Here is a 24,998-nt window from a genome sequence, read left to right as displayed (position 1 = left end):
GAGGGGGAGAGGGGGAGAGGGGGAGAGGGGGAGAGGGGGAAAGGGGGAGAGGGGGAAAGGGGGAGAGGGGGAGAGGGGGAGAGGGGGAGAGGGGGAGAGGGGGAGAGGGGGAGAGGGAGAGAATCTTAAGCAGGCTCCACACTCAGCACAGAGCCTAACGCAGGGCTTGACCCTATGACACTTGGGTCATGAGCTGGGCCGAAATCAAGAGTCAGACGCTTAATCAACTGAGCCACTCAGGCGCCCCTCATGTTTTTTAAATCAAATCTTTCAAAGTGACAATGCAATTTTCAGAATACATGTGCATTACTGGACAGTAGGACATGTGACTACTGGTCACCCCCTAACCACAGACAGGGCATATCAGTGACACTCAGGTGAAAGAATCAAATACATGTGAAGACAGGGATGGGGGGGTGGGGGTGGCTGCTGTTTGCAGTTTGGCCTTCTACTCACCCAGGCTCGTATGACTCCTTCTTCCCCAACCAGCCATATCTTGGGGTTGGGCCTCCGGGGCACCCGGGCCGTGTTCTCCTTCTGTATCTCGATGGGGACCTCATTACAGTGGGTGGCAGAGAGCACAGGATCCTGGAGCAAAAAGCAAACGAAACTCAGCTCAAGCTCTCCTCCAAGGAGCTGTAGGAGCCTGCGGGCCCAGGAGCAGCCTGGTTACGGACAGGTCACTGTTTTGTGCCACACCTGTAACTGGTTTGCCTTCTCTGGGATACCGGCTGGGAAGCTTTGCTCTGGGAACAAGAACCTTAGAATACTAAAGGCAGGGTAAGAAAGACCCAGGGAGGCAGTGAGTGATCAGAGCAATTCTCCACTCTGGCTGCACAGTTTTATCTACTGGGTTTGCTCTAAACTATTCTGGTAGCGGGGGCCCCAGTCCCAGAGGGTCTAATTGCTATGAGCGAGGCACAGGCATCAGGAGATGGTTCTAAAGTTCTCCAGGTGATTGTGATGTGCAGCTAGTAACAGGAAGCACTACATTCACGTGTCCTGGATCAGGAGTATCATTGAGGAGTCTATGCAGGGAGAAACAGGTGTGGGTGATCTGAATTGTTACTGCAGAGTTAAAGAGGGGGTGCTGGTGTAGACCTGTAGATCAGTATCCCTTAGAGTGTGGTCTGGAGACTTCTAACAAATGTAGATTGTATATAAAGTAGAATTTCTGGGGTGGGACCCAGGAATCTGCATTTTAAATAAGCTCTCTCTAGGTGATTCTGAGAACACTAAAGTCTGGGAAGTGAGAATTTGGAGGCAGAATCTACAGGATTCTATTACCTACAGGGATTAAAAGATGAAAAAACTGTAAGATTTCTCTGGAGTGTTAAATGCCCCAAGGAAATCTGTGCACAGGGACATTCACCAACAGGCATGCATTTGAATGAGCCTGGCTGAAAAAGCCTATGTGGCCACCTTCAGAGAATTAACGCGCTGCTCTCCGCGTAAGCCTCGGTTTTGAGTTTGTGACTCAGCAATCTGTAACTGGTTCAGCAGAGACATTTTGGGGGGTTGTGGGAGACGGGTGAAACTGTCGAGTGCAGGGAGTAGAAGAAGAAATGGGTAAGAGAAAAGAACATCAATTCTCCATGGTCAATTCTTCTCAGCTTGGAAGCGGTTGATTCTTGCAATACAAAGTATCATTCAGCGGTCCTGCTAGAGACACCTCTGATTGCTTTTCTTTCTGTTTCAAGTCCCCCTTCCTGAGGTTCTCACAAAATACTGCAGTTTGCAACAGTTGCACTGGGCAACCCAGGAACATTTTGCACTATTACAGAATTCATATTACTTTTGAATTTGTATGTAAACATGCAGGCCGGGGATGTAACCTGAAAATGTGACGCTAATTGTATTTCTTTATATTGGCAAGGAGGAGGGCACTGAATACTAGAGTGTGGCTTTATTGTTTATAAAAAGATATTTAACGCAGTTTTTCACAAATTAAAAATGTTGGTTTTTGGAGTAATTTCTTTATATTTTTGTCCTTTAATTATTGAGGCAATTTTGAATATTTAGAGAAAGTAATTTTTGAAGACCTGAGGCTGTTCTAAGTTTTTTTATTTTCCAACTTTTGATTTACATGCTTAGATTAAAATATGTTAAAAATTTGAGTATTTGAAAACAACTATGAATTATTTTTTAAACCTTTAGGTCACCAAAGTGAGTATAAGTCAAGATCATAATAGAAATAATAACAGGAGAAAAACAATTAAAAGGGAAAAATAGAAAATTTTCAAAAAAGCTTGCTATAATTTTTTAAAAGTAGCAGCAATAAAAATTAACTGACTTTATTGAGCACAACTCATGTAAAATTCAGAAGTAAGGCACTATGTTATTTATTAATGAGTATTCAATTACTCATGAAAATTAATAAGAAAAATTTCTGCTCAAATCCACATCTTGAACTTTATGTCTGATTTAATCCTCGAAACTTCATATTATTTGGTAAATGATTCTTTAGCTACTAATTAAAACACTGAGATGGAAAAGAGAATTCTTCATGTCAAATGCCTAATTTAGAAGCAACAAAATGTAACTCTGGGTTGTATCTTGTAAGTTAAAATTATACCCACAAAACCAGCAAATTGATAAAAAAGGACACAACTTCTGGAGTGTTACTCTGTTGGATAATGGTACTGGAAAGTGACTCGAACCCTTTTCGTAGCCTGAGATTATTTCCAGCAAAACTAAATGTGCCTCAAATTAATGGTGATGATTTCCACTGGATAAACATGGTAGAAAACATAGTATTTCGTTTAACAACAAGTCTTTCAAACACAATGTATTAAGCATGTCTTTTTATTCTGCTGTTTCAACATCTGGGACCTTACTGACCTTAATGGGACTGCCTGGCCCGGGGTTAACCAATTCCTAGCTCCAGTAAAGGACTCGCCTGTGAATGTGTCTTTCATATGCAAACCAACCAATCTAGAGCCTGTATACCTCACTGCCTCTCTATCAGGCTCTGGCACTCAGAGCCACAATCCACCTGTTCTCATCACCCCAGAGCCAAAAACAAAAAAAAAAAAAATCATGTTAAAAATCCATAGTGTGTCCATCAGCAAATGAATGGATAAAGAGGTGGCATGCGCGCGCACACACACACACACACACACACACACTGGAAGTATCATTCAGCCATAAAAAAAAAAAGAATGAAATCTTGCCATTGCAACAACATGGATGGAGCTACAGAGTATAATGCTAAGCGAAATAAATCAGAGAAAGACAAATACCACATGTAGAATTTAAGAAACAAAACAAATGAGCAAAGGCAAGAGCGAGACACAGAAACCAAGAAACACACTCTTAACTATAGAGAGCAAACTTATGGTCAGCAGAGGTGAGGTGGGTGGGGGATGGGAGAAATAGGCGATGGGGATTAAGAAGGCCACTTATCATGATGGGCACTGGGTTATACATGGAATTATTGGATCACTATATTGTATATCTAAAGCTAATATAACACTGTATGTTAACCGCACTGGAATTAAAATTTTTAAAAATTTAAAAAATCCACAGTGTGAATTCCCACCATGTGTCACAAGAATAGAAGACTAAGGTTTGTCTCTGATTTCTCCAACTGTCTTCCACCAGAACAGCATTTTGCTGCTCCTGGCTGAAAACCGAACAGACGTGTATTTCTAAAAGTTGGAATGAGGGGCCCTCACTACCCAGGTGAGCTGAGCCCAGAGCTCAGATTCTGAAAATCCAAGCCCAAGGCCTGCCATCACTAGGTGGTGATGCCAGGTACTAGGCTGCTAGGGACAGTTCCTGTGCCCCTGGGGCCTCTGCAAGTGTTTGAACCAGCCAACTGTAAGCCCGTTTACCTTGCTCCCCGCCCCGTTCCTTCCTGTGGAAACCACAATTAGGCACCTGCCCACCTTTTCCCCTCATCCTTTCCGCCTCCTGCCTGACCCTGGTGCTTCCCCACATGGCCCCCGCAGGGAACGGTAGGCCAGCTCCTCCTGAGAACCTTGAGTAACAATTATCTTTCCAATGGCAGACATCTCCTGATCTGTTGGCCTCATCATATCTCAGTAATAAAACCTACATTAAAAAAATTTTTTTAATCGCTATTTTTGAGAGAGAGAGAGAGACAGACCACGAGCAAAGGAGGGGCAGAGAGAAAGGGAGACACAGAACGTGAAGCAGGCTCCCGGCTCTGAGCTGTCAGCACAGGGCCTGACACGGGGCTCGAACTCGTGAACTGCGAGATCATGACCCGAGCCCAAGCTGGAGGCTTAACCGACTGAGCCACCCAGGTGCCCCTAAAACCTACATTTTAAAACACAGAAAGAAGTTGTAGAAACTGGCTTTCACATTCCCAGTTCAAGGAAAAGTATGTTACTACTTCCATTCTGTGGCTTACAACTAACATCTGGGATTATCTTTGGCCAACGTTGGTATTTACGACTGTAAACTAGATTCTCCACGAAAGCGGTATGAAATCACTTGCACATGAAAAGAAGCATACACACAACTGCCAGAAGTGGGGGCTGGGGGAGGGGAGGTGTGAACAATTGATGACAGTGAACAGACAAGCCAATGCTGACATAGAGTGCTGGCTCAAACTTCATTTAAGAAACAGCACATCGGCATTATGCCAAGCATTTTGTGTCCTGTTGGGGCAATCTTTGCTTAGCTGACTACAGAAAACCGTGGGCAATATCTACAGAAAACGGTGGAATTTAGTATAAATGGTTTTGAAAAACAATGAGGGATGATTATTCGTTCTCCAGGAAGAAAAATTTTAGATAGAATTTGTAGACAGAAGAAATGATCATAATGTGTTCGAAGAAGAAATTTATATTCAGTTCAATTTGATTATGGCAGGGATAGCTGTCTTTTGACTACTGTATTGGTGTCTTTTTCATAGTAGCTTGTTGTTCTTTATATATTCTAGATATGAGTCTATTGACTGGTATTTCTATATCCACTCTGTGTCCTGTATTAAATTTTTTTTTAATGTTTATTTATTTATGAGAGAGAGAGAGAGCACAAGCAGGGGAGGGGCAAGAGAGGGAGACACAGAATCCGAAGCAGGCTCCAGGCTCCGAGCTATCAGCACAGATCCCGACGCGGGGCTCGAACCCACGGACTGTGAGATCATGACCTGAGCCCAAGTCGGACGCCCAACTGACTGAGCCACCCAAGCACCCCCGTGTCCTTCATTTTTACTCTTAATAATATCTTCAGTAAGAAACAAGAATTTCCTCATTTTAATGCAGTCCATTTTATCAACAATATGCCCCATTATTAGTGGTTTTTCTGTCTTGTAATCGTTGCCTTCCCCAAGTAAATAAAACTTACTCTACTATTTCTTCTACAAGACCTACTGCCTTTTTAAATGTGGACCTACAATTCAGTTAGAATTGTGTCTGATACTTTGTGCATGATGTGAGGCAGAGGCCGAGATCAATCTTTTCCCACAGGGACATCCATCCGCCTGAACGCTGTTTGTCGAGCACCGTTTACTACCTTCCCCACCGCTCTGCAAGGCCACCTTTGTCACAAACATATCAAGCTGTTTCGTTTCAAGGGGTTTTTCTGCTTTCAATAGGTTTATGTGTGGCTTGAAATTTCTTTAATTTAGATTCACTCTCTACTTGGGTCCCTAAGTGAATTCAACTTTGGGGGCATGTAATTCTTGTCAATAAGCAATCTGAGAGCGTCTTCAGATGGTATATGCTTTGCCTTCAAGCAAAGCACAAGGTGCAGTTTCTGGATGGACCAAAATCCTTCTCCATCTCTGACTCGGTGCCTCTTTGCATCTGCAGACTGCAGGCATGGAGAAGTCAGGACTTTCAAATGCTTGGTTATCTGTCCTCCATGTTCACAAATTGCCTAGAGGCCCACGTTGTTTATGTTTGCAATCATCTTTTCATTGCTGCTTTCATTTTCGTTTGACTATCCAAGGAATGTCCACTCTCCCAGGAGCACTGGGCTAAATTTGGGGGCACAGAAGCTAGAGACTAATAAAAGGCTTATTCTTTAGTGATTCACTATTGAGGAAGTGGGGAGGCACCCAGGCCTGCCTCCACCCAGAACTCCTGAGGAGAAAGAACTGAGCAGCCCAGGATGCATGGAAAGAGAACTTCCGGCAAATGTTTAACCTGACTCCGGGTCTCGAAAACTCTTGTGCTCTGGGGCTTAGCGCATCTCCAAATATACCCAAACACAAAAATAGCCCATTAAAAATAAATATCAGAAATAAATAAAATGAAATGAAATACATAAAACATCACAAAAAGTCAAATGAAATGTTGAAACTGATAGTGAGGTTAGGCCAAATTGAGCAACACTCACCTGACCAGTTCACGTGATTTCTATTAAGCCCAGGTGTCATCAGTAAAACCTGCTGGGATCCGAAAGTCATTGTCCGAAAGCCATAGATGTAGTTGAAATCTTTGGTAAAAACAGAAGCAGAGAACCGTAGGACTTTCGGTGAATTTCCTTGGTGTTTGGTGCGCACATCTAGATCTGTGCGTAAATTCACATGCTATAGAGAGACCTGCAGTGTAGTCTGCGAACAGCAGAGCAGAGGCGTGGAACTCGGACAACACAGTCTAAGCACAGGCTCATAGTGTGGGTAACAGGACAGGGCAACATTTATATCCGGATAGTTGTGGGTAAGTCCAGACAGAAAGTCTATGAAATTAGGGTCGCTATTCTTCCCCGAATCTTTGTTAACAGGTCCAGACTTGATAGGTAGCAGTGCAGAGGGTCCAGGCCATACCTGTGTTGAGATCAGGCAGAGAACTCAGAGCAGGGAAATTCCACGTCCCCCGCCCCCTGTGCCCATATAAACGCATCTCTGCAAACGGACCTGCCAGGCGTGTGAACAGAAAAAAGTTTCTCCAAAGCTAGGTAGCTTGATAAGTAACTATTTATGTGTTATTTATTTGATAAGTAACTATTTTTATTTGGTTTTATAGCAGGCAAGTGTCTTGCACGGCCTAATACCTTGCTGGGCATCCCAACCAGCAAGAGCTCATTAAATAGTAGCTGAAACACCAAACCCCCCTCGACCTTGCCCAGTTGTTTTGTGACTATGACTCAAAGTCGCCACTAGAGGGCAGGAAGCTTTAAGGTAAGATGATGGATTTTTTTTTTTTACAGGTCAATACATTATAATTATTGGAACAGTACATATATTACAGCCAGAAACTCTACCAAATGGTATATGTGCATCATTTCATTTAAATTATGTATTGTATTTTCACCTAGTGCTTATCAGAACTTGTAATTATACAATTCTTTCCCAGAACTGGACTGGAAGTTCCATGAGGATCATGTCTGTTTAATTTACTTTTCGATATGGCTTCGTGAGTCACTGTAGTAACTGAATAAGTACTGTTGAATGAATAAACATTGAATGAATTGAATCATGATTTCATAACTAAATGGTGGAGGCTTTCTTTTTTTTTTAAATTTTTAAACGTTTTTATTTATTTTTGAGACAGAGAGAGACAGACCATGAGCAGGGAAGGGGCAGAGAGAGAGGGAGACACAGAATCCGAAGCAGGCTCCAGGCTCTGGGCTATTAGCACAGAGCCTGACGCGGGGCTCGAACCCACAGACTGTGAGATCATGACCTGAACTGAGGTCGGACGCCTAATGGACTGAGCCACCCAGGTGCCCCGAGGCTGTTATTCGTATAGTTACATTGTGCTTTGTCATTAGTAAAATTGCTTTTAAATGTCGTAATATCTCTTTTTAGGTATTTAAAATGAATTATTAAGTAGTCACCCCATAGTGGTCCTTCAATAGCTTTTACATACTTTATTTGGGGGCAGGGGGGCGGGAAACATTCTTTAATAGAGAGTGATAGGCATTGTCAAAACTAAAATCAGTAAGCTCCTTCAGAAGAACTTGTAATATTAACTTATTATTTTGATTAAAGGTACTGTAATTATCTGGACCAACTTGTGAATTTGCCTTTAACAAACTCTTAACAGTGCTGACCTCATGCCAGGCACTGTTCTAAAGACTTTATATCCAGGGGCGCCTGAGTGGCTCAGTCAGTTAAGCGTCCCACGTCACTCAGGTCATGATCTCTCGGTTCATGAGTTCCAGGCCTGCATCAGGCTCTGTGCTGACAGCTCAGAGCCTGGAGCCTGCTTCGGATTCTGTGTCTCCCTCTCTCTCTCTGCCCCTCCCCTGCTCACACTCTGTCTCTCTCTCTCTCTCTCTCAAAAATAAATAAACATTAAAAAAAATTTAAGACTTTATATCCTTACAAAGATGCTATTATTAGCCCCATTTTACAGATGGGTAAACTGTAACTATTATTAGCCCATTTTACAGATGGAGAAACCAAGGCATGGGGGGATTAAGAAACAGGATTTGACAACTAGTAAGTGGCACGGCCAGGATGAAAACCCAGGTATTCTGGGAGTAGAAGCCAGGATGTCATCACCACGCTGCCTCTACAATTCACTCACTGATATTATATATTATCGTTCCATAGATTTGCAATTGCAATTGCACAGGTAAGGATTCTGATATGGGCCACAGCAAATCAAATCTGGGAAAACTTTTGCACATTTGCATACTGAACTTTTAACACATATTTTTTAACGTTTATTTAGTTTTGAGAGAAAGAGTGAGTGCAAGCGGGAGAAGGGCAGAGAAAGAGGGAGACCAAGGACCCGAAGTAGCCTCTGTGCCAAGAGCAGGGAGCCCGATGCGGGGCTCAAACCCGCGAAGGGTGAGATCATGACCTGAGCCAGAGTCGGACGCTTAACCGACGGAGCTATCCCGGTGCCCCTGGACTTTTAATTCATTGGACATAATAGTGTTGGGAAAAGAAGGTCAGAAAGTGTCCTTGCCTCTCAAAATCTTGTTTCTAGACAGGGTATTATTTTGTCATTACGTGATGAGAAATTATAAACGGTGATCCCCTTTCCAAAAAACCAAACACGCTAACAAACACGCTAACTAACTTGCAAAGGCCAGCTTGCTCTAGGGCGGAGTTCTTGGCATGGCAACAGAGGAGCCGAAGCATACGATGCAAAAAATTGTTTAATATCATCAAAGTGCAATACACTTCCGGCCAAGGCAGTTTTGCAATAAAAACAACATGCAACAACCATATGACTCAGCAATTCTGCTCCTACGAAGAGTAACCAAAAGTATTGGAGACGAGTCCTCAAGGAAAAACCGTCCATGAATATTCATAGCAGCACTATTAGGCTTTTCCAATAACCAACTGTCTCATTTTCACAAAGGAGGACATTGGCCTCTCTCTACCAAGATGCGGACTCCCTCCTGATGATCCAAAGACCACAGGCACCTCTATCACAACGTCTAACACCAAACTCTTCTTTCTTCTTTCCCGCCTGCCGGTCTGCTCCTCTCCTGTGCCTATCTCTGTGACTGAAAGTACCGTTCACCTCCCTTATACGGGTTGAATCGTGTCCCTCCAAATTCATAAGTTGAAGTTCTAACCCCAGTACCTAAGAACGTGACTTTATTTGGAAATGGGGTCATTGCAGATATAGCTAGTTGAATGAAGATGAGGCCATGAGAGGAGCACCTGGGTGACCCAGTCGGCTAAGCGTCCAACTCTCGGTTTCGTCTCAGGTCACGACCTCACGGTTTGTGAGATTGAGCCCAACTCCGTGAACATAGAGCCTGCTTGGGTTTCTCTCTCGCTCGCTCTCTCTCAAAATAAATAAATAAATATTTTAAAAGATGAGACCATTAGAGCGGACCCTAGTCCAACATGACTGGTGTCCTTATAAAAAGGGGAAATTTGGACACGGAGATATGCACAATGGGAGATCACTATGTGAATATAAAGGCAGAGGTCAAGGGATGCTTTTACGTGCCAAGGAACACCACAGACTGCCAGCAAAGCCACCGAAGCCAGGTGAGAAGCCTAAAATTGATTCCCTCATAGTCCCCAGAAAAAAATCCAGGCTTGCTGGCACTTCTGGCTTCCAGAATTATAAGATGGTACATTTCTGCTGTTTAAGCTCACCAGTTTGTGGCACTTTGTCACAGCAGCCCTAGAAAATGAACACCCAGGGGCGCCTGGGTGGCGCAGTCGGTTAAGCGTCCGACTTCAGCCAGGTCACGATCTCGCGGTCCGTGAGTTCGAGCCCCGCGTCGGTTTCTGGGCTGATGGCTCAGAGCCTGGAGCCTGTTTCCGATTCTGTGTCTCCCTCTCTCTCTGCCCCTCCCTCGTTCATGCTCTGTCTCTCTCTGTCCCAAAAATAAATAAACGTTGAAAAAAAAAAAAGAAAAGAAAAGAAAAGAAAATGAACACCCTGCCCAATGAAGACTTACCCTCCATATCACACCCCCTGGATCCCATCCAGTTCACCTCCAGAATGACTCTTAGAGTTCAGCTGTGACCTTCTTTCTATTGCCTCCCGTAGGTGTGCTGGGAAATTGGGTTCTCCAGAAGCCTCATGTTAGGACCAGATAGAAAGTGACTTAGTTGACCAAAGGATGCAAGGACAGACCCCCTGATGCAGGGGCAGAGAGTCTAGGATTCAAAGGGAATATAGAGAGGGTAGGGCTGGCAAGCAGGGGTGAGGGCGCACCTCTCGCTGTGGGTAAGATAAACACCAGCTCACTGCTAGGTTGGAGAATGCTTAGACCAAAGAGGCCGGTGGGAATGTCAGAGAGCTGGGGCTCCCCTGCGCTCTGTCCTCAAGGCGGACTTTGGGGTTGGGCTTTCTTCTGGGACGTGCGCAGTGGGTAAGTGGAGACTTGGGGCCCCCTTCCTACTGGGGTTCCCTAGGGCATGGCTGCAGCATGCACCTCCCCGAGGCACCAGCTTTGTGAGTCTGCAGAAGGCATTCTTTTTTCCAGCTGCAAACCAAACGGGCAGGTTTGCCCATGAGCCTCCAGGTTTCCGTCCAAGAGGTGGGAGCTGACGAGGCACCGGCTTTGCCCTGCAGCAGCTCCAGCCCCACCAGGAAACCCGAGACTTCGCAGGAACTCCAGGAACTGAACTCTAAACATCAGGATTGAGCAGAGAAGGACCTGGAGTACGAGGCCTCCCTGGGCGCCCAGAAGGCTTCTGAGCAGCTGTGCTTGCCTTGTTCTCTCTCCCTGGCTCCTCCCTCCTCCCCTTAGCCCCCTATCTTACCACCTTCCTCCTCTGTTCCTTCCTTCCCTCTTGGGGATCCCTTTTGACTTCCTCCCCAATCTTCCTCTCCCCCCTGACTCTTCCTTTTCCTCTTACCTTCCCCTCTCCCGCCTTCCCCTCCCCCACATCCCTCTCACCCCGCTTTTCCCCTTGCCTGAGCTTTACTCCTTCCCCACCTTCCACTTGGCCCTACCTTCCCCTCTACTGTCCCCCATTTCCCTTACCTTTCCCTCCCTCTCCTCTTCCCCTCCTCCCTTACCTTTCCACCTGCTCTCCTCACTACCCTCCCACCCTCCGCCTCTCCTTCTCTCCCCTCCCACGCCCCACCCACCACTGTTTGCTTTTCTCCCGGATCTGGATGAAGGGGTTGCCCTGCCCATGCCCTGCCCTGCCCCATTTGTGGTGGCTGGGGTCTTGCTTCATGGCTGAGGGCTCGAGGACTCAGGCCCCGGGGAAAGGGCCCCGGCTCAGCATCCAGCTCCTGAGAGCCCAGTACGAGGGCTTGCGTCGGCAGCAGAGGGCCCAGGCCCAACTGGTGGTGCTCCCGAAAGGTAGGGCTGGGCAGGTGCTGGGGCAAACGTGGAGGGAGTGGGCCTGATGGGTGGCTGGGCTGCAGGCAGGGGAGGCGGGGGCTACGGGAGCCCTCCTGGTGGGGAAGAGCAGGAATGCCAGCGGAGGCAGAGCCAGAGCCCGGAGGCCGGTTCAGGGCGGCTCTGCTTGGCTCAGTTCCCCTGCCAACTGACCCAGCGGCCTCAGCCAGGCATCTGGCCGGCTGCCCGCTGTACCCGGCCTCTGCTCTTATGTTCTCACCTTGTAGGACTGTTCTGCCTGGTGGACGGGTGGGGGAGGGCGGCGGTTGGTGCCCCTGCTGGGCCAGTGGGGAGACGGTAGCTCTTCCTGGCTGGGTCTCACGTCCTGCAAACCAGAGAAACTGGCTCTGGAGAGAGCAGACGTGGCATTCCCAGGAGGCCGGGCGCGGGCCAGAGGCAGCACAGGGCTTAGGGACTCAGGAGGCACCCTGGCTCATGGAGCTTGCTCATCATAGTCTCAAACAGCAGCCAAGGAAGCAGGAGATACAGAAGCCTCAAGGGGAAAAGTCTCTTCCCTCTGGGAACTCAGATTTTATTCCTGGAGAAAGTTTGCGGCACAAGGCTCAATCCCAGCCCTTCCCTCTAACAGAGGAGTGACTGGGTCAAGGGAGGTGGAAAGGTTAATGCTGTTCCTGGCGGGGGGGGGGGGGGGGGGGGGCGGGTTCACCACCGAGCTGAAGGCACCCGTTTCTCCTTTGGGCTATTGCCAGCCAGTGGGTTCTGTCTGAACCGAAATGGCAGAGTCAAATAGCCCTCCATCTCTGCAGGGCATACACTGAAAGGTTCCTAAAGCCCTAGCCCATCCTCAAAGCCCTAGCCCATCCTAAAGCCCTAGCCCATCCTCAATAAATACACTGTATTTATTCATTCAGTCATTCAGCAAACATTCATTAAATTCAACTACTAGCAAATGAAAGTACCATGCTTAACACACCCGTGATTCAGACTCACAACGAATCCCCATAACTGGCGTGTCCCAAAGATAACTTGAACTCGACCTGCCCCATTGAACTCACCGTCCCCTGCCCCAACCCCCCGCTTTGGCTCTTTCTCCTAGGCTCTGTAACTCAGTGCCCTTCTCCCCTAGCGTCATGTGATCACTTAGGACCGGGTAGCTTAACCACAGATGGGCTGGCCAGGCACTGCTTTGTCAGGAAAGACTCCTGATTCCCAGGCCAGGTCAGCCACTCTGTGGGATCTGTACCTCCCACTTTAGTCCTTTTCCTCGGTCTCTGTGGACCACAGGCTGTGATGGACAGCTAAGGAGGCTCCTCTCCGCCACCAAGACCTGCCTGTTCACCTTAACATAGCGGAGAGGACACTAGTTCCTGGCTTCTCCCATCACGTCCCCTCCTCCCCTGTTCTCAAATAGGTACATAACATTTTGACTATTTGTGAAGGTTTTGGTGCTGAGAAAAACCGTGCGGTCCTCAAATGGGAACAGATGTCCAGTCTCACCACTGTTGGCAGAGATGGCCACACCAGTCCTGTTTTCTTAGATTCCCAGAACTGGAGCTCAGGGCTTCCTGCTGCCTTGAGACCTCCGACACCAGCTCCCCGCCCCTGCAGAACACGTGCCCGAACACTCACTTTGTCCTGTACGGGGCCTCGTGCTGCGACACGTGCCCGAATACTCAAGAGAGCTTCACGGACAATTCAGAGGGAACCCCGGGCTGGTCACAGACCTGCTGTCCTGGGAACGTGCCTTCCAGTCATCCCCACCACCTTCTCTGCCACCAAGGGTTGACAATAAACTATCACGTGCCACAAGGTGGTAAAAATACATCCCCGAGAAAGAAGAGGGACAGCAGTCTGGATCCTCACCCCTGCAGCCAGTTCAGGGAAGCAGTGGGAGCTGCTGATGTGTTCTCAGAACTGTGTCTGTGGGAGGGGAGAAGGGGAAGGGCCAGTCGTCCAAAAGGAGCATCCTCTACCTTGGGTGGGAAACCTGTTAGTTGAATCCCGGAACAGAAAACCCTGTAAGAGTAACCTTTTCCCCTGGCCGGTGCGTGTGAACCTGTACCTACCCTTCTGTCAGCTTGACATGCTAGTTCCCCAGCTCACTGCAGTTAAGTCCTGGAGTCTATCATTAAACCCAGTTCTGCTTGAGATTTTTCTTCATAGTATTGGTTACCACCTGCGATTTTATTATAATATAGTCGCTTGCTAGAATGACTATAGAATATTTTCTGTATAAATTGTTAAATTATATAATATGATATCTGTATAGAATATATAACATATTCTACCCCACTAGAACCCATCCATGAAGATGCGGATTTTGTCTCAATGTTTACTGCCGTATTCTCAGAACCTAGAATAAATAGTCCCTGGCATATAACGAGTGCGCGATAAATATTTGTGGAATGAATGAATAATTGTGCCTGAGTGTGTGTTAGAAAGCTTGTGTGGGTGTGAATGTGTGGGCATGGGAGGGAATGCACATGTGTGAACATACGTAAGTGGGGTCATGTGGGACCCACGTATGTGTGTGTATCCACATGCAATGTACTGGCCGCCTGGCTTCCTTGATGTTTTGGGATCATATTCCTTCAGCTTGAAAGCTCTGAGACCCCTCAAAGGAGAGCTGCCCATGTACATTCTGGTGGTGACCCTGCTTGTGCCTTGCTTTGTCAGGAGGGTACGTGTCTGCTCCTGCAGAGTCCATGGTCAGTGCTGTTTGGATTAACAAGGAGAGAAGGTGTTCCCTGTCCATGGAAGAGGCAGATCCTGAAGCAGAGGTGATGCTGGAGGAGGCTGACAGAGGCTGTCTTCAGGTCCCCGAATCTCCATGGCACAAGCACCTAGAGATGCACCGCTGGGTCCAGACCTTCCATCAGGAAACCGGTCTTCAAGTGAAACACAAGGGCAAGCTCATGGGGTCCGAGCAAAGGCCCCCTCAGGAAGGAGACCCGGGCTCGTTCGAAAACAATCAGATGACTCAGCAAGGGACCAGCATTCTAGAAACAGCCCGGCATGAATGTCAGGAGGACAATGTCCAAACAAAGGCAGTGGGATCTGGCTTAAATATCGGCATTCAGTGCCCTCCTTCCATAAAGAACCCACACAGGTCTGAAAAACCAGCTCACTATCCATTTCCCCAAAGGAAAACTCCCAGGATCTCTCAAGCTGCCAGGAACCTGGGCTTATATGGCCCAGCCTGAGGCTTTCTACTCAGCCAAATGTCTCAACTTTGAAACTATCAATGACCTCATCAAAGAACACGGGAGGCAGAGCCACAGCTAGGGCCTCTAGCTATGCACAAGAGCTAGACTAACTCAGTTGCAAGGATTCTGAACTTCATGGTGGACACACAGTCTTGCCCTTCAAAAAAGAAGAGATTGCCTAGACCGGATTGCACACACTCCAGGATGAAAGAGGGTTGTCTAATCGATGCAACGTGGCCTTATTCTGCTTATATACAAAGACCTTGCTATGGAGCCCTAGATGCCCATTCTTTGGGGAGGCCCAGTAAGACACCTCCTCTGTCCCTAGAAAAGGGAATTTGCAAACATAACACAGGCGCCCTAGCCAATGGAATGCCTTAGAAGTGCCCTGGACTCAACTGGCGTGGGCAGTCTTGTTTTCAGTATCTTCTGATGATTTCTCACATGATCTGGAGAAGATGAGCACTGAGAATTGCCTTTTTCTGGTTACTGTGCCTGGAGGCCAGATCACTTAGAAGTCACTACATTCATTGGGAGTGACCACACTATTTCAGCTAAGACTCCCAAAGTATGGTCACTGTGGGTTAAACAAACAAACAAACAAACAAACAAACCTACTGTTTTGTGTGTTAAGGGTGTTTAGGCCATCTCTCATCTCTCACTGAGACTGCACATTCCAGACCAACCATTGGTTTATTTCCTTGCCTCTCTCCCTCTATTCTTCCCTCCCTCCCTCCCTTTCCTTACCTTTCTTTTCCTCTGTTCCTTCCTTCTATCCTTTCTCCCTTCCTTCCTTTCTTCCCATTTGTCTGTCTTCTCATCCTCCCTCCCCCCCACACTCTCTGTCTCCTAATTAAGTTCTTATTAAACACTGCCAGTGATTGAAAATATATAGTAGTTGGAGCCTGAGCAGGAGACAAAGAAATGCTCCTACTTGGAAAATATGTATTCCCCACAAACTCCTTCCTCTTCAGCCGAATTTGAAGAACTCAGATCCTTCCTGGGATATTTTAAACTCAAGAAAAAGTGAACCAGGTGTTACTTGAGTGATGAGAAGAAAGTCAGTCTTTCTTGGTTAATGTTTAACTTTAGGAATGATATTTAAACACACCAAAGGTGCCTTTCCCTCATATCAGATAATCGCTCTGTAAAGTTTCATTTGTATTTTCCTCTTTTTCCCCCAGTGGCGATCCTGTCTTGTCCATCTTCATCCAGAGTTGTTAACTAGCTGTGTCATTACCTGTCAAAGATACATATGTGCCTGCTCATTGGATCACCCAGAAATTCACTGCAGTTTGGGGGTTTGTTGCATTTTTTTGTGAATAATTCTTAAGAGCCATGGTTCATTTTTTTTTTTTTTTTTTAGTCTAATGGAAAATAAGGGAATTTTCTGAAAAAACTTTGTCCTCCACTTTTGTTGTAAAGAGGATTCCCAGGGGCTACTGGGTGGCTCATTCAATTAAGCGTCCAATTCTTGATTTGGGCTCAGGTCATGATCTCACTGCTTATGAGATTGAGCCCTGTGTGGGGCTCCATGCTGGGAGTGGAACTTGCTTAAGAGTCTCTCTCTCCCCCCCTCCCTTTCCCTCTGCCTCTCCCCTGCTTGTGGCTTTCTATAAATGAATGAATGAATGAGGATTCCCATAAGTAACCCCTCTTTCTACAATGTATCAGTCAGACAGGCTATATTTTGCTGCGGAAACAAACCTTCAAATCTTACAACAGAATTTTTTTTTTTCACTCATGAAAAGTCCATGTGGATTTGGGCAAACTTCCCAGGGCAGCTCTCGTGCATATATGGCCGAGAGTTCAGGCTGCTTCAGTATCATGGCACCTACAATATCAATACTGGTTTCCCTCATCACTGTAGCAGGAGAAGAAAGCCATGTACACAGTCATGTACTGGCTTTCAAGTCACTTTTGCTTACGTTTCATTGTCCAAAGCAAGTGTCATAGTCCTATCTTCACTTCAAGGGTATGCAGTCATCCCAGGTGCCTGGAAGGAGAGAAGAAATGGAAAGCATGGATGAACAGCACTAATGGCTAACACAGGTAGATAGGGGCCAATTATAGCACATTATTAGATTTCATGCTGCGTACAATAAGTAGTCATTAAGAGATGTACGTATGAGACTAAAATGATTTAATCTGCAGTTTAACCAGATTACTTGGGTTGTTCTACGGAGAATGAGTTGAGGGTCACATTAAAAGGCAATGGCCGGAAAAGGCCAGGACAAGTTCGGTGGGAGAGATGCTATCAGCTCAAGCAAGAGTGGGAGCTGAAGAGACGGGGAAGAAGTGGATATATCTGACGTATATTTTGGAGATAAAGTCATTAGGATTTACTGAAGGAAGATTACAACAAGGGGTGCTGAGTTGGGGATGTTCGTGAGGCACACAAATGAAGATATCAAATAGGCCGGTGGATAATTGAGACCAAAGTTCTGGACTGGACATGAATTTAAGGGGCATTATATGTGGAATGAAAAAATGAGCAAAGGTGAGCTCACCTATGCAGAGTGTCGAGAGAAGACAGGGTCCAGAATTAAGTCCTGAAAATGCACAGTTTACTTGGTTGAAAAATCTCTAAGGATTTTTCCAATCCTTCCTTAGAAGAGGTGGGGCAGAGGGAGGAGGGGGCAGTTGAAGGACACCGCAGAGCAGGATCCTGACTGGGGACAGAAGGAGAGCCAGGGTGGTGGGGAGTCACAGACCTTCAGAGGCTGGACGTGGCACAGGTCACCCTCCTGACTGCAAACCTTCCACAAATCCCCATTTTCTAGATCCACATTCCTCAGTCTGGAGTTGCTTTTCCTTGAGCATGGGTTCGGAAGGCCAGAGTCCAAGAGGCGATGACTGAGTGGGAAAACTTTTCAGCCAAGAACAGGCCAGGTCAGTGTCCACAAGCTCCGGTCTGAGCCGACTGCCCACCGCCAAGGCTGATCGGACAGAGCACTCTTGTCCCCGAGGCCTGGCCTTCCCTGGGCCCGAGTTGTTCTCGTGCTGGGGGTGGGGCTGAGGATCTAGTGTTCCCCTGGACGAGCTTGAAGGAAGAAAGGGAAAGGGCAGGGCCGGTTTGGGATCCTTCCTCTTCCCACAAGGCCGCTTCTGCCAAGAGTGTTAGACCAGAACCATCCCTCTGTTGCTTGGTCACACTCACACTTCCACCAGCCCATGGGCTGGCACACCTGCTCGGCTAGTCTGGGCCGTCATACCAGCCACAACCGATTTTCTCTCTCCCATGCTGGGCAGGACTGGAGCTAACCTCTTCCCCCCTTCTCCGCAGTGCTAGCAGAGGAAGGCTCTCATGAACTAGGGACCACCCAGCTCACAACAGACGGCCCTGCATCAGGCCTCCCAGCCTTCCCACCACAGTGAGGACCCCTCCCCTCCCCGGCCCAGCCCAGCCTGCCACCACGTGGCTGCTGGTGATGGCCTTCAGTCCTCGGGCTCCAGTCTCAGCACTGCCATTAGGAGACATGACCTTGGCTGAGTTCCCGAACTCTCTGAGCCACACGAGTCCCAGTTACAACATGAGGCCACAATAGCCCCTGTGGGCAAGAGCAGGGACAGGAAGAGGCCTTGGCATTAGCTGGCAATTCTGCCATCCCCACTAGGGGCACATCCCCACATCCCCACTAGGGGCAGCCTCCCTGCATGCCACCTCAGCCAGGATTCCCTAACTTTCCATCCCAGTTCTTGCCTCTGGCTCAAGTCAGATCCCACAGACCTCCCTCCCCACCCCAGCACAGCCTGGAAGCAAATACCTTTAAGGCCAGCGGATCGGGGTGGGGGTGGGGGAGGAGGAGCATGGTCTCCTTGTCACACAGCCCTCCCCCATTCAGAGGGTACAGCCTTTTGGCACCAGGGTGGAAGGCAGAGAGAGAGCACAGATGGCTCTTTATGTGATAGGTTGTGGTGTCTTTTGAGTCTCTCTTCCCTTGGTTGTCTACACTGACCTAGCTCATGGTCTGTGGGCTTCGTGTAGACAGGTGGTGGCCCCCACAGGCTCGTGCCGACAAGGAGCTCCATCCCCTAGCTCCAGCCCTCCCACCCGCTAGGCATCAGAGGTCTACCTCTCTTGACCGGGCGCCTGGGTCTCATCTACTCTCTGCTGGTCCAGCTGGGGCCTGTGCACACGGACAGGGCCATTTCTGCACCTACTTGTTGCCATCACCTTTGCTAGAGAAGGTGGTCTAACTTAAGCAAACCAACTCCAAGCCTGTAACGCCTCTAGGTTACAAAATTGAAACCTAAGGACAACCAGTCGCAAACAGCCAACTAGGCGTTGGGCTATAGCCAATCAATCATTCCTTACTCTGCTTCCCTGGCTGCTGTATCCAAATCTCTCCCTGAGCTTCTGCTGGTGGAGCCCCCCTCACCACTTTCAGTTGGGGGCTGCCTGAGCAGAATAGATTTTTGCTCAAATAAACTCTTTGAGTGTTTACCATGCCTCAGTTTATCTTTTAACACTATGTGAAACTGCTCCTGTCTGATCCCTTCCCTTCGTTTATTTCTACATCATCATAGCTAGGAAATCCTCTTGAAACGTTTTTGTCTCACTACTGGTGGTGAGATTGGTGCTCCTGTCTGGAGGCCAGAGAGAACCCTATGACTTTCTAAATCCTGCTTCTTAAAAGCTAACCCTTCCCCAGCCGCTGATGCACTGGGTATCCCTACTTTGCACTAATATTCCTTTAGGTCACTTCCTTGCTGTTTAGAAAGACCCACCTGACCCACCGTCAACATTTTCTGTCTGCACATAAATTCCTGAAGTTTTTTTTTTTTGTAAATTCCTGCTGCAATTATGTTTCGTCCACAGCTAATGAACGATTCGCTTCCTGGAAACAGTATTCAAGTGACTAAACTTTTCATTTTCATTTTATTTCTTGGCTCTGGGCTCCTGGCAGTTCCATGAAGTTTTCCCCCTTCACTGCCACCCAGAAAGACAATACAACCACAATTACGAACCCTTTTATCTCCCGTCCTGTTGTCTGTTGTTCATTGATGAATCTACCACCTGGCTGAGGTTTTTTTGTTGTTGTTGTTTTCTTTTTGGTTTATTTTGTTTTGCTTTGCTTTGTTTTTATTTTTCCAGCTACTTTGATTATAAAAGTCTTTTATGTTCTCCAAAAAAGAAAAAAAAAGAAAAAAAAAAACCCCAGAAGGCAGCAGTCTGTACAATTGGAAGACATTACCACCAACTAGATCTGACAATAACTCATACTGAAGACGCTGAAAATAAAAGCAAATTAAAACAAAGCACTAAGCCAGGGGTCTTATTTAATCAGGGATGTTCACCACCTAGAACTCTTCCAAATAATACAGTGCTTGGTTACTCTAAAAAACAGAACCAGTGAGCCTGGAATCAGGCTGTGCATATTTTGAAAGACTTCTATGATCAACACCATTCCTGATAAAGAAGCACTGTGTTAATATGAACCATGTTAGCTCTAAACCAGGACTTCTCATCCAGATATACCTAACCCTTCCCCAGCCTGGCTGTTTTTATCCACCCCTGAATTCCCCAAGCTCAGGATCACAACCAAGGCTTGGCAGCATGCCAACCTCTCAGCCTTGGCCAAGAAATGGAAGAAGGAGGGGAACGGTGGTGGTAAACACCTCGTCCTCTGCCAACCCACACTCCCCACGTGTTATTAAGGAAAGCCTGATCTGGCCCTCAGGATCACTAGGAGATCTAGGTCAGCGAATACCGTCCCGATGCAGGAGCAGCTCTGCTCACAAGGAACGCAGAGCTCTCCTGGTGGGAGGGACTGGAGACAGCTTGTCCAGACTCCTGCCCCAGCCATGGGTCTCCACCCCCTGCCAGTCTCAGATTCCACTTGCCAGATTCTCCCCCAACACCAGACGCTTGCTTTCCTTTTAAGGTTCTGCCCACGGCACATGTGGCTACATTCACAACCTGAGGACTCGGGGCGATCGTCTCCCAAAACCCAAGCTCCTCTCTGCTGAGCTCTACCACGTGCTGACAAAATCAATGGGAAGACCCCTGACCAGCCACGGACCACCGCCAGTCTCCAAAGGGTGTGTGTGTGTGTGTGTGTGTGTGTGCAAAGGAGACTCAGAACAAGCGCTCACTGTGGCCAGACCCTGGTGATGTGGCCCAAACATGAGCTGTGGGCCCCCCGTTGCCCCTCGAGCCTTAGGCGCGCAGCTGGGTCGGCCCTGTCCATAGGCATTGGCCTAAGACAGTGCTTCCCAACCCTGACTGCACAAGAGAATCATCATGGAACTTGGACAATATCTAACTAAATTACAATCTCTGGACCAGGGCCAGAGCACTGATATTCTATATTTTTCTTTTTGATCAAGGCATAAAACAGGTCAGGTGTGGCAAGTGTGTGTGTGTGTGTGTGTATTTTTTTTTAAGTAGGCTTCATGTGCAGTACGGAACCCAGCGCGGGGCCTGAACTCATGACCCTGAGATCAAGACCTGAGCTGAGATTAAAAGTTGGATGCTTAACCAACTGAGCCACTCAGGCACCCCTCTTCAGAGTATATCTTAAAGACTTATTTATGTGTGTGTGTATATATATATATATATATATATATATATATATATATATACTTATTTTCATAGATACACCCACACACACACAGCATAGATCAAGATAAAAATTGCCAACATTCTAGAGAGTTCCCTTCAGCCTCTTCCCAGTAACCGGCCAGTTTCCCAATGTCCTATTTTCATTTTTTGCCATCATGAATAAAGCTAGTATTGCTCTTTGGACGTGTCCTTTGGTGGCATTTGCTTTCACTTCTCTTTGTTAAATTCTCACCGCCCTCTTTTTTTTGTTTACAGATGCCTGTCTAGGCCACCTGGGTTTGAGCAGAGGCAATTTTTTGGTAGCTCCCCTCAGTTATTCTAACGTTTTCAGCATCCAGACCCATTACCTTAGGACCACGTGGATTGCAAACTGGAGGCTCAGACAAAATTACTCAAGGGACAGAGGCTTCCCTCTCTTCTTCATGTCCCCTCTCCTTTGGGTCCTGTGCTTCTTCTGCTTGACTTTCTATAGAGGGGGAGCAGGGATGGGGACCCACCCTGCAGGGGAGACAGCCCATGCACATTGTATCACACCAGCTTTGGGGATGGGAAAATCCCACCCCCGGGTCTGGGGCTCTCTAAAAAAGAGAGTCGACCAGAAGGGTCATTGATCCTCCTGCCAACATGCAGGCCAACTGTATTCCTTCTGGGGTAGATTTAGGTGGAGACAAAGCCTTGGACTTCCTCTAGGGCCCACCTGTGTGCCCTTCACCCCCCGTGGAAGCCCAGGCACATGGGTCACTTCTTGCTGGAGGGTTCTGTAATTTCAGGATTCTTGTTGAGATGAACTGGAAGCCATACGCAGACGACGGTGAACTCGATGATTTCAGTGAGCAACACTTCAGGGCAAGGGCCCAGAGTAGTCTGGGTAAGAAGCTCCCGAACACAGTCTCTGTGGTATTTATCCGGCGGACGAGGAGGGTGGGCAAAGAGTTATTTTCAGAGGGCTATAGAGACACTTTAAAAATTTCAGAGTGATTGACTTTGTAGCGATTGGGGTCACCCGTGGTACCCCGGCCGATCACCTAGCTCCGTGGTTCTGCAGACCGGCAGTAATTGCTTCGCTGGGCACAGGTCAGAAATGAGAATTATGTGGCCCCGTCCAGACCTGCTGACTCAGAAACTCTAGGGGCGAGGCCCAGGAGGGTGGTTTAGCACGTCCTTTGGGTGACTCTGAGGCAGGCTCACGTGTCACCATACAGGCTGTTCCCCGCCTTCGCGTGTGATCGGTACGCACGGGTCACATTTGGTGGATTTCCTCTTATAGATTTCTTTAAGCAAAAAAAGATCCCTTTAGTGTTCTGAGCACTTGCGCAGAAACGAGGAGCATTGCTTCGTGGCTTTGGAGAGACCACTGTGACAAGTTCGCTTACTGACTTTTGGCCCCGGTTTCCTACTCTGGTCTAAAGAAGGGCAGTCCTGGTAGCCTCTGCTGGAGAGAGAAAGGAGGTGACAGGGAAGAAAAGTCACCCCTGCAAGCCCTGTAGGAAGGGCACAGAGCCCCCGGCCCTTTGTTCCAATAAGCCCCTTGCTCGCCCGTGGCGTGGAGAGAAGAAGCCCAGTGTGCTTGCTTGCTGAGCTCAGGCTCCGGTGTTGTGACTGGCAAGTGAACAGTCTAGTTGCAGAGAGAGAACAAATCTCTTCCGGGTACTGAGCTGTTCCCGCGTACCAGACTCTGGGCTGCGACAAGAGAGGTGGATGCACAGGAATGTCACATGCTCTGTTCTTCAGGACGTAAGCAAAGCTTCTGCACATAGAACAGGCATGACACATATGGCAGATAATCCTAAACCCAAATCATAAACCACAAGTGGTAATACACTAAGAAGTCGAGTCGGAGGAAGGGGAAGGCTAAGTAAGAAATTCACTTAAAAGATTTTTTTTTCTTTAGGTTTATTTTTGAGAGAGAGAGCAAGAGAGTGAGGGACCATGAGCAGGGGAAGGGCAGAGAGCCAGGGGGACAGAGGATCTGAAGCAGGCTCTGCCAATAGCACAGAGTCCGACACGGGGCTCCAACTCACGGACTGCGAGATCAGACCTGAGCCGAAGTCAGACGCTTAACTGACTGAGCCACCCAGGCGCCCCCATCCCAATTCTACCCCAGCGAACTTATATTATGGTTAGCAATGACCAGAAGCCCAAAGAATTAAAATGCCAACAGCAAATCTTACCTGACAGCTCTGGTCTATACTGCATTTTATTATGTTATTTTGTTTTATTAAAAACAAAATCCATGGTCATGGATGAAATTCATGGCTGGGCCAGTCACTTTTCTGACCACTCACAGAATCGGGAAGTGCTCTGGCTGCAAAGTCGCAAAACACAGTTTCAGTACAGAACTTAATGCATCCTATCAGTGTCATTTTTAACAAGTAAAAGATCTCTGATTTCATTGAAAGGTAAAACTTCTTCCCCACAGCTCGGGGTTAGAGGTCTGCGGTGGAAGGGTGGGAAGCCTGGTTAGTGCTCACCTACCCAGACCTTCTAGTTCTCGTCCTAAACAACGTAGAGAGGTTCCTGTCCTCTCCAGGGCTGGGAGTCGGTAGTGGCTGGGAGGGAGGGAGGTGAGGTGAGACCTTACTTGATTAATACCACCATGAAAGGGCAGGGAAAGAATTAAAGCCAACACTTTCTCTGTCTTGGTTTTTGAGACCCACCGTCTCATCCCTGGGCTCTTCCTTTGACTCAAGAGGATGTACTCCTGCTCCAGCTGGCTGCCCGTAACTCGTCTGCAGCTCTTCTGTGAGCAGGAGTGAAGCCCAGCTTCCTTCTGCTGTTGTTCCTGCCCTTCTCTGGGCAGCCCGGTGTGCAGGATCTAAGGACACCTCACGCCCCTTGAACGAGAGGCCCATCTCTGCTTCGGTGGACGCCCACACCATGCTTTGTGCCCGCAAATTCTAGAGAGGAGGCCTAATGTGCACAGCCAGCTCTCTTGGCTATGTTGTTACGAAGCCGGCAGCTACCTCCTTCCCAATCCCCAGAGAGCATATAACAAGCTTCTTGATGGCTCCTTGATACCTTCTCTCTCGGCTAGAGGCCAGGCAGCCACCCCAGCCCCCTCTGTGTGGATGGGACTCTGAGCTCACTGAACTTTCTCTCCAGCAACCCTCTGCTAATCCCCAACTCCTGACAGGTGCAATGGAAAGTTATGTGTGGAGTTAAACAGCATTACCAAATGATTCCACAATCCCACTCGTAGGTACGTGCCCCCAAAGAACTGAAAGTGTATGTGCGTGTTCACAGCAGCGTTACTCACAATAGCCAAAAGGTGGAAACAGCTCAAGTGGTTATCAATGTGTGGACGGATAGATAGATGTAGTCTATCCAGGGCACCTGGGTGGCTCAGTCAGTTGAGGGACCAACTCTTGATTTCAGCTCAGGTCATGATCCCAGGGCTGTGGGATCGAACCCCGTGTTGGGCTTCACGCTGAGTGTGGAATCTAAGATTCTCTCTCTCTCTCTCTCTCTTAAAAAAAAAAAAAAAAAAAAGAAAGGAAAAAAAGAATGTAGTGTATCCACACAATGGAAATACTACTTAACCTTAAAAAGGAAAGATCTGA

General features: G+C 47.6%; 1 protein-coding gene and 1 long non-coding RNA gene across 2 annotated transcripts; one reads left to right on the top strand and one right to left on the bottom strand.

Annotated features, from left to right (window-relative positions):
* Positions 1-451: 451 nt before the first annotated feature.
* Positions 452-24,790, bottom strand: LOC123593030. Its single transcript, XR_006710063.1, has 4 exons — positions 24,096-24,790; positions 16,799-16,866; positions 6,316-6,745; positions 452-588 (listed from the first exon to the last, which is right to left on the bottom strand). It is a non-coding gene; the product is annotated as an uncharacterized LOC123593030 (long non-coding RNA).
* Positions 10,396-16,260, top strand: CD4H9orf152 (chromosome D4 C9orf152 homolog). The gene is made up of 2 exons (XM_045468533.1): positions 10,396-11,664; positions 14,341-16,260. The coding sequence occupies exons 1-2, from the start codon at positions 11,472-11,474 to the stop codon at positions 14,865-14,867; spliced, it is 720 nt and encodes a 239-aa protein (XP_045324489.1). The 5' UTR covers positions 10,396-11,471; the 3' UTR covers positions 14,868-16,260.
* Positions 24,791-24,998: the final 208 nt, after the last annotated feature.

The sequence above is a fragment of the Leopardus geoffroyi genome, chromosome D4 (genome assembly GCF_018350155.1).
Source record: "Leopardus geoffroyi isolate Oge1 chromosome D4, O.geoffroyi_Oge1_pat1.0, whole genome shotgun sequence".
Taxonomy (NCBI): domain Eukaryota; kingdom Metazoa; phylum Chordata; class Mammalia; order Carnivora; family Felidae; genus Leopardus; species Leopardus geoffroyi.
Note: the sequence above shows the minus strand (reverse complement) of the source record. Positions and strands in the feature narration are given on the sequence as shown.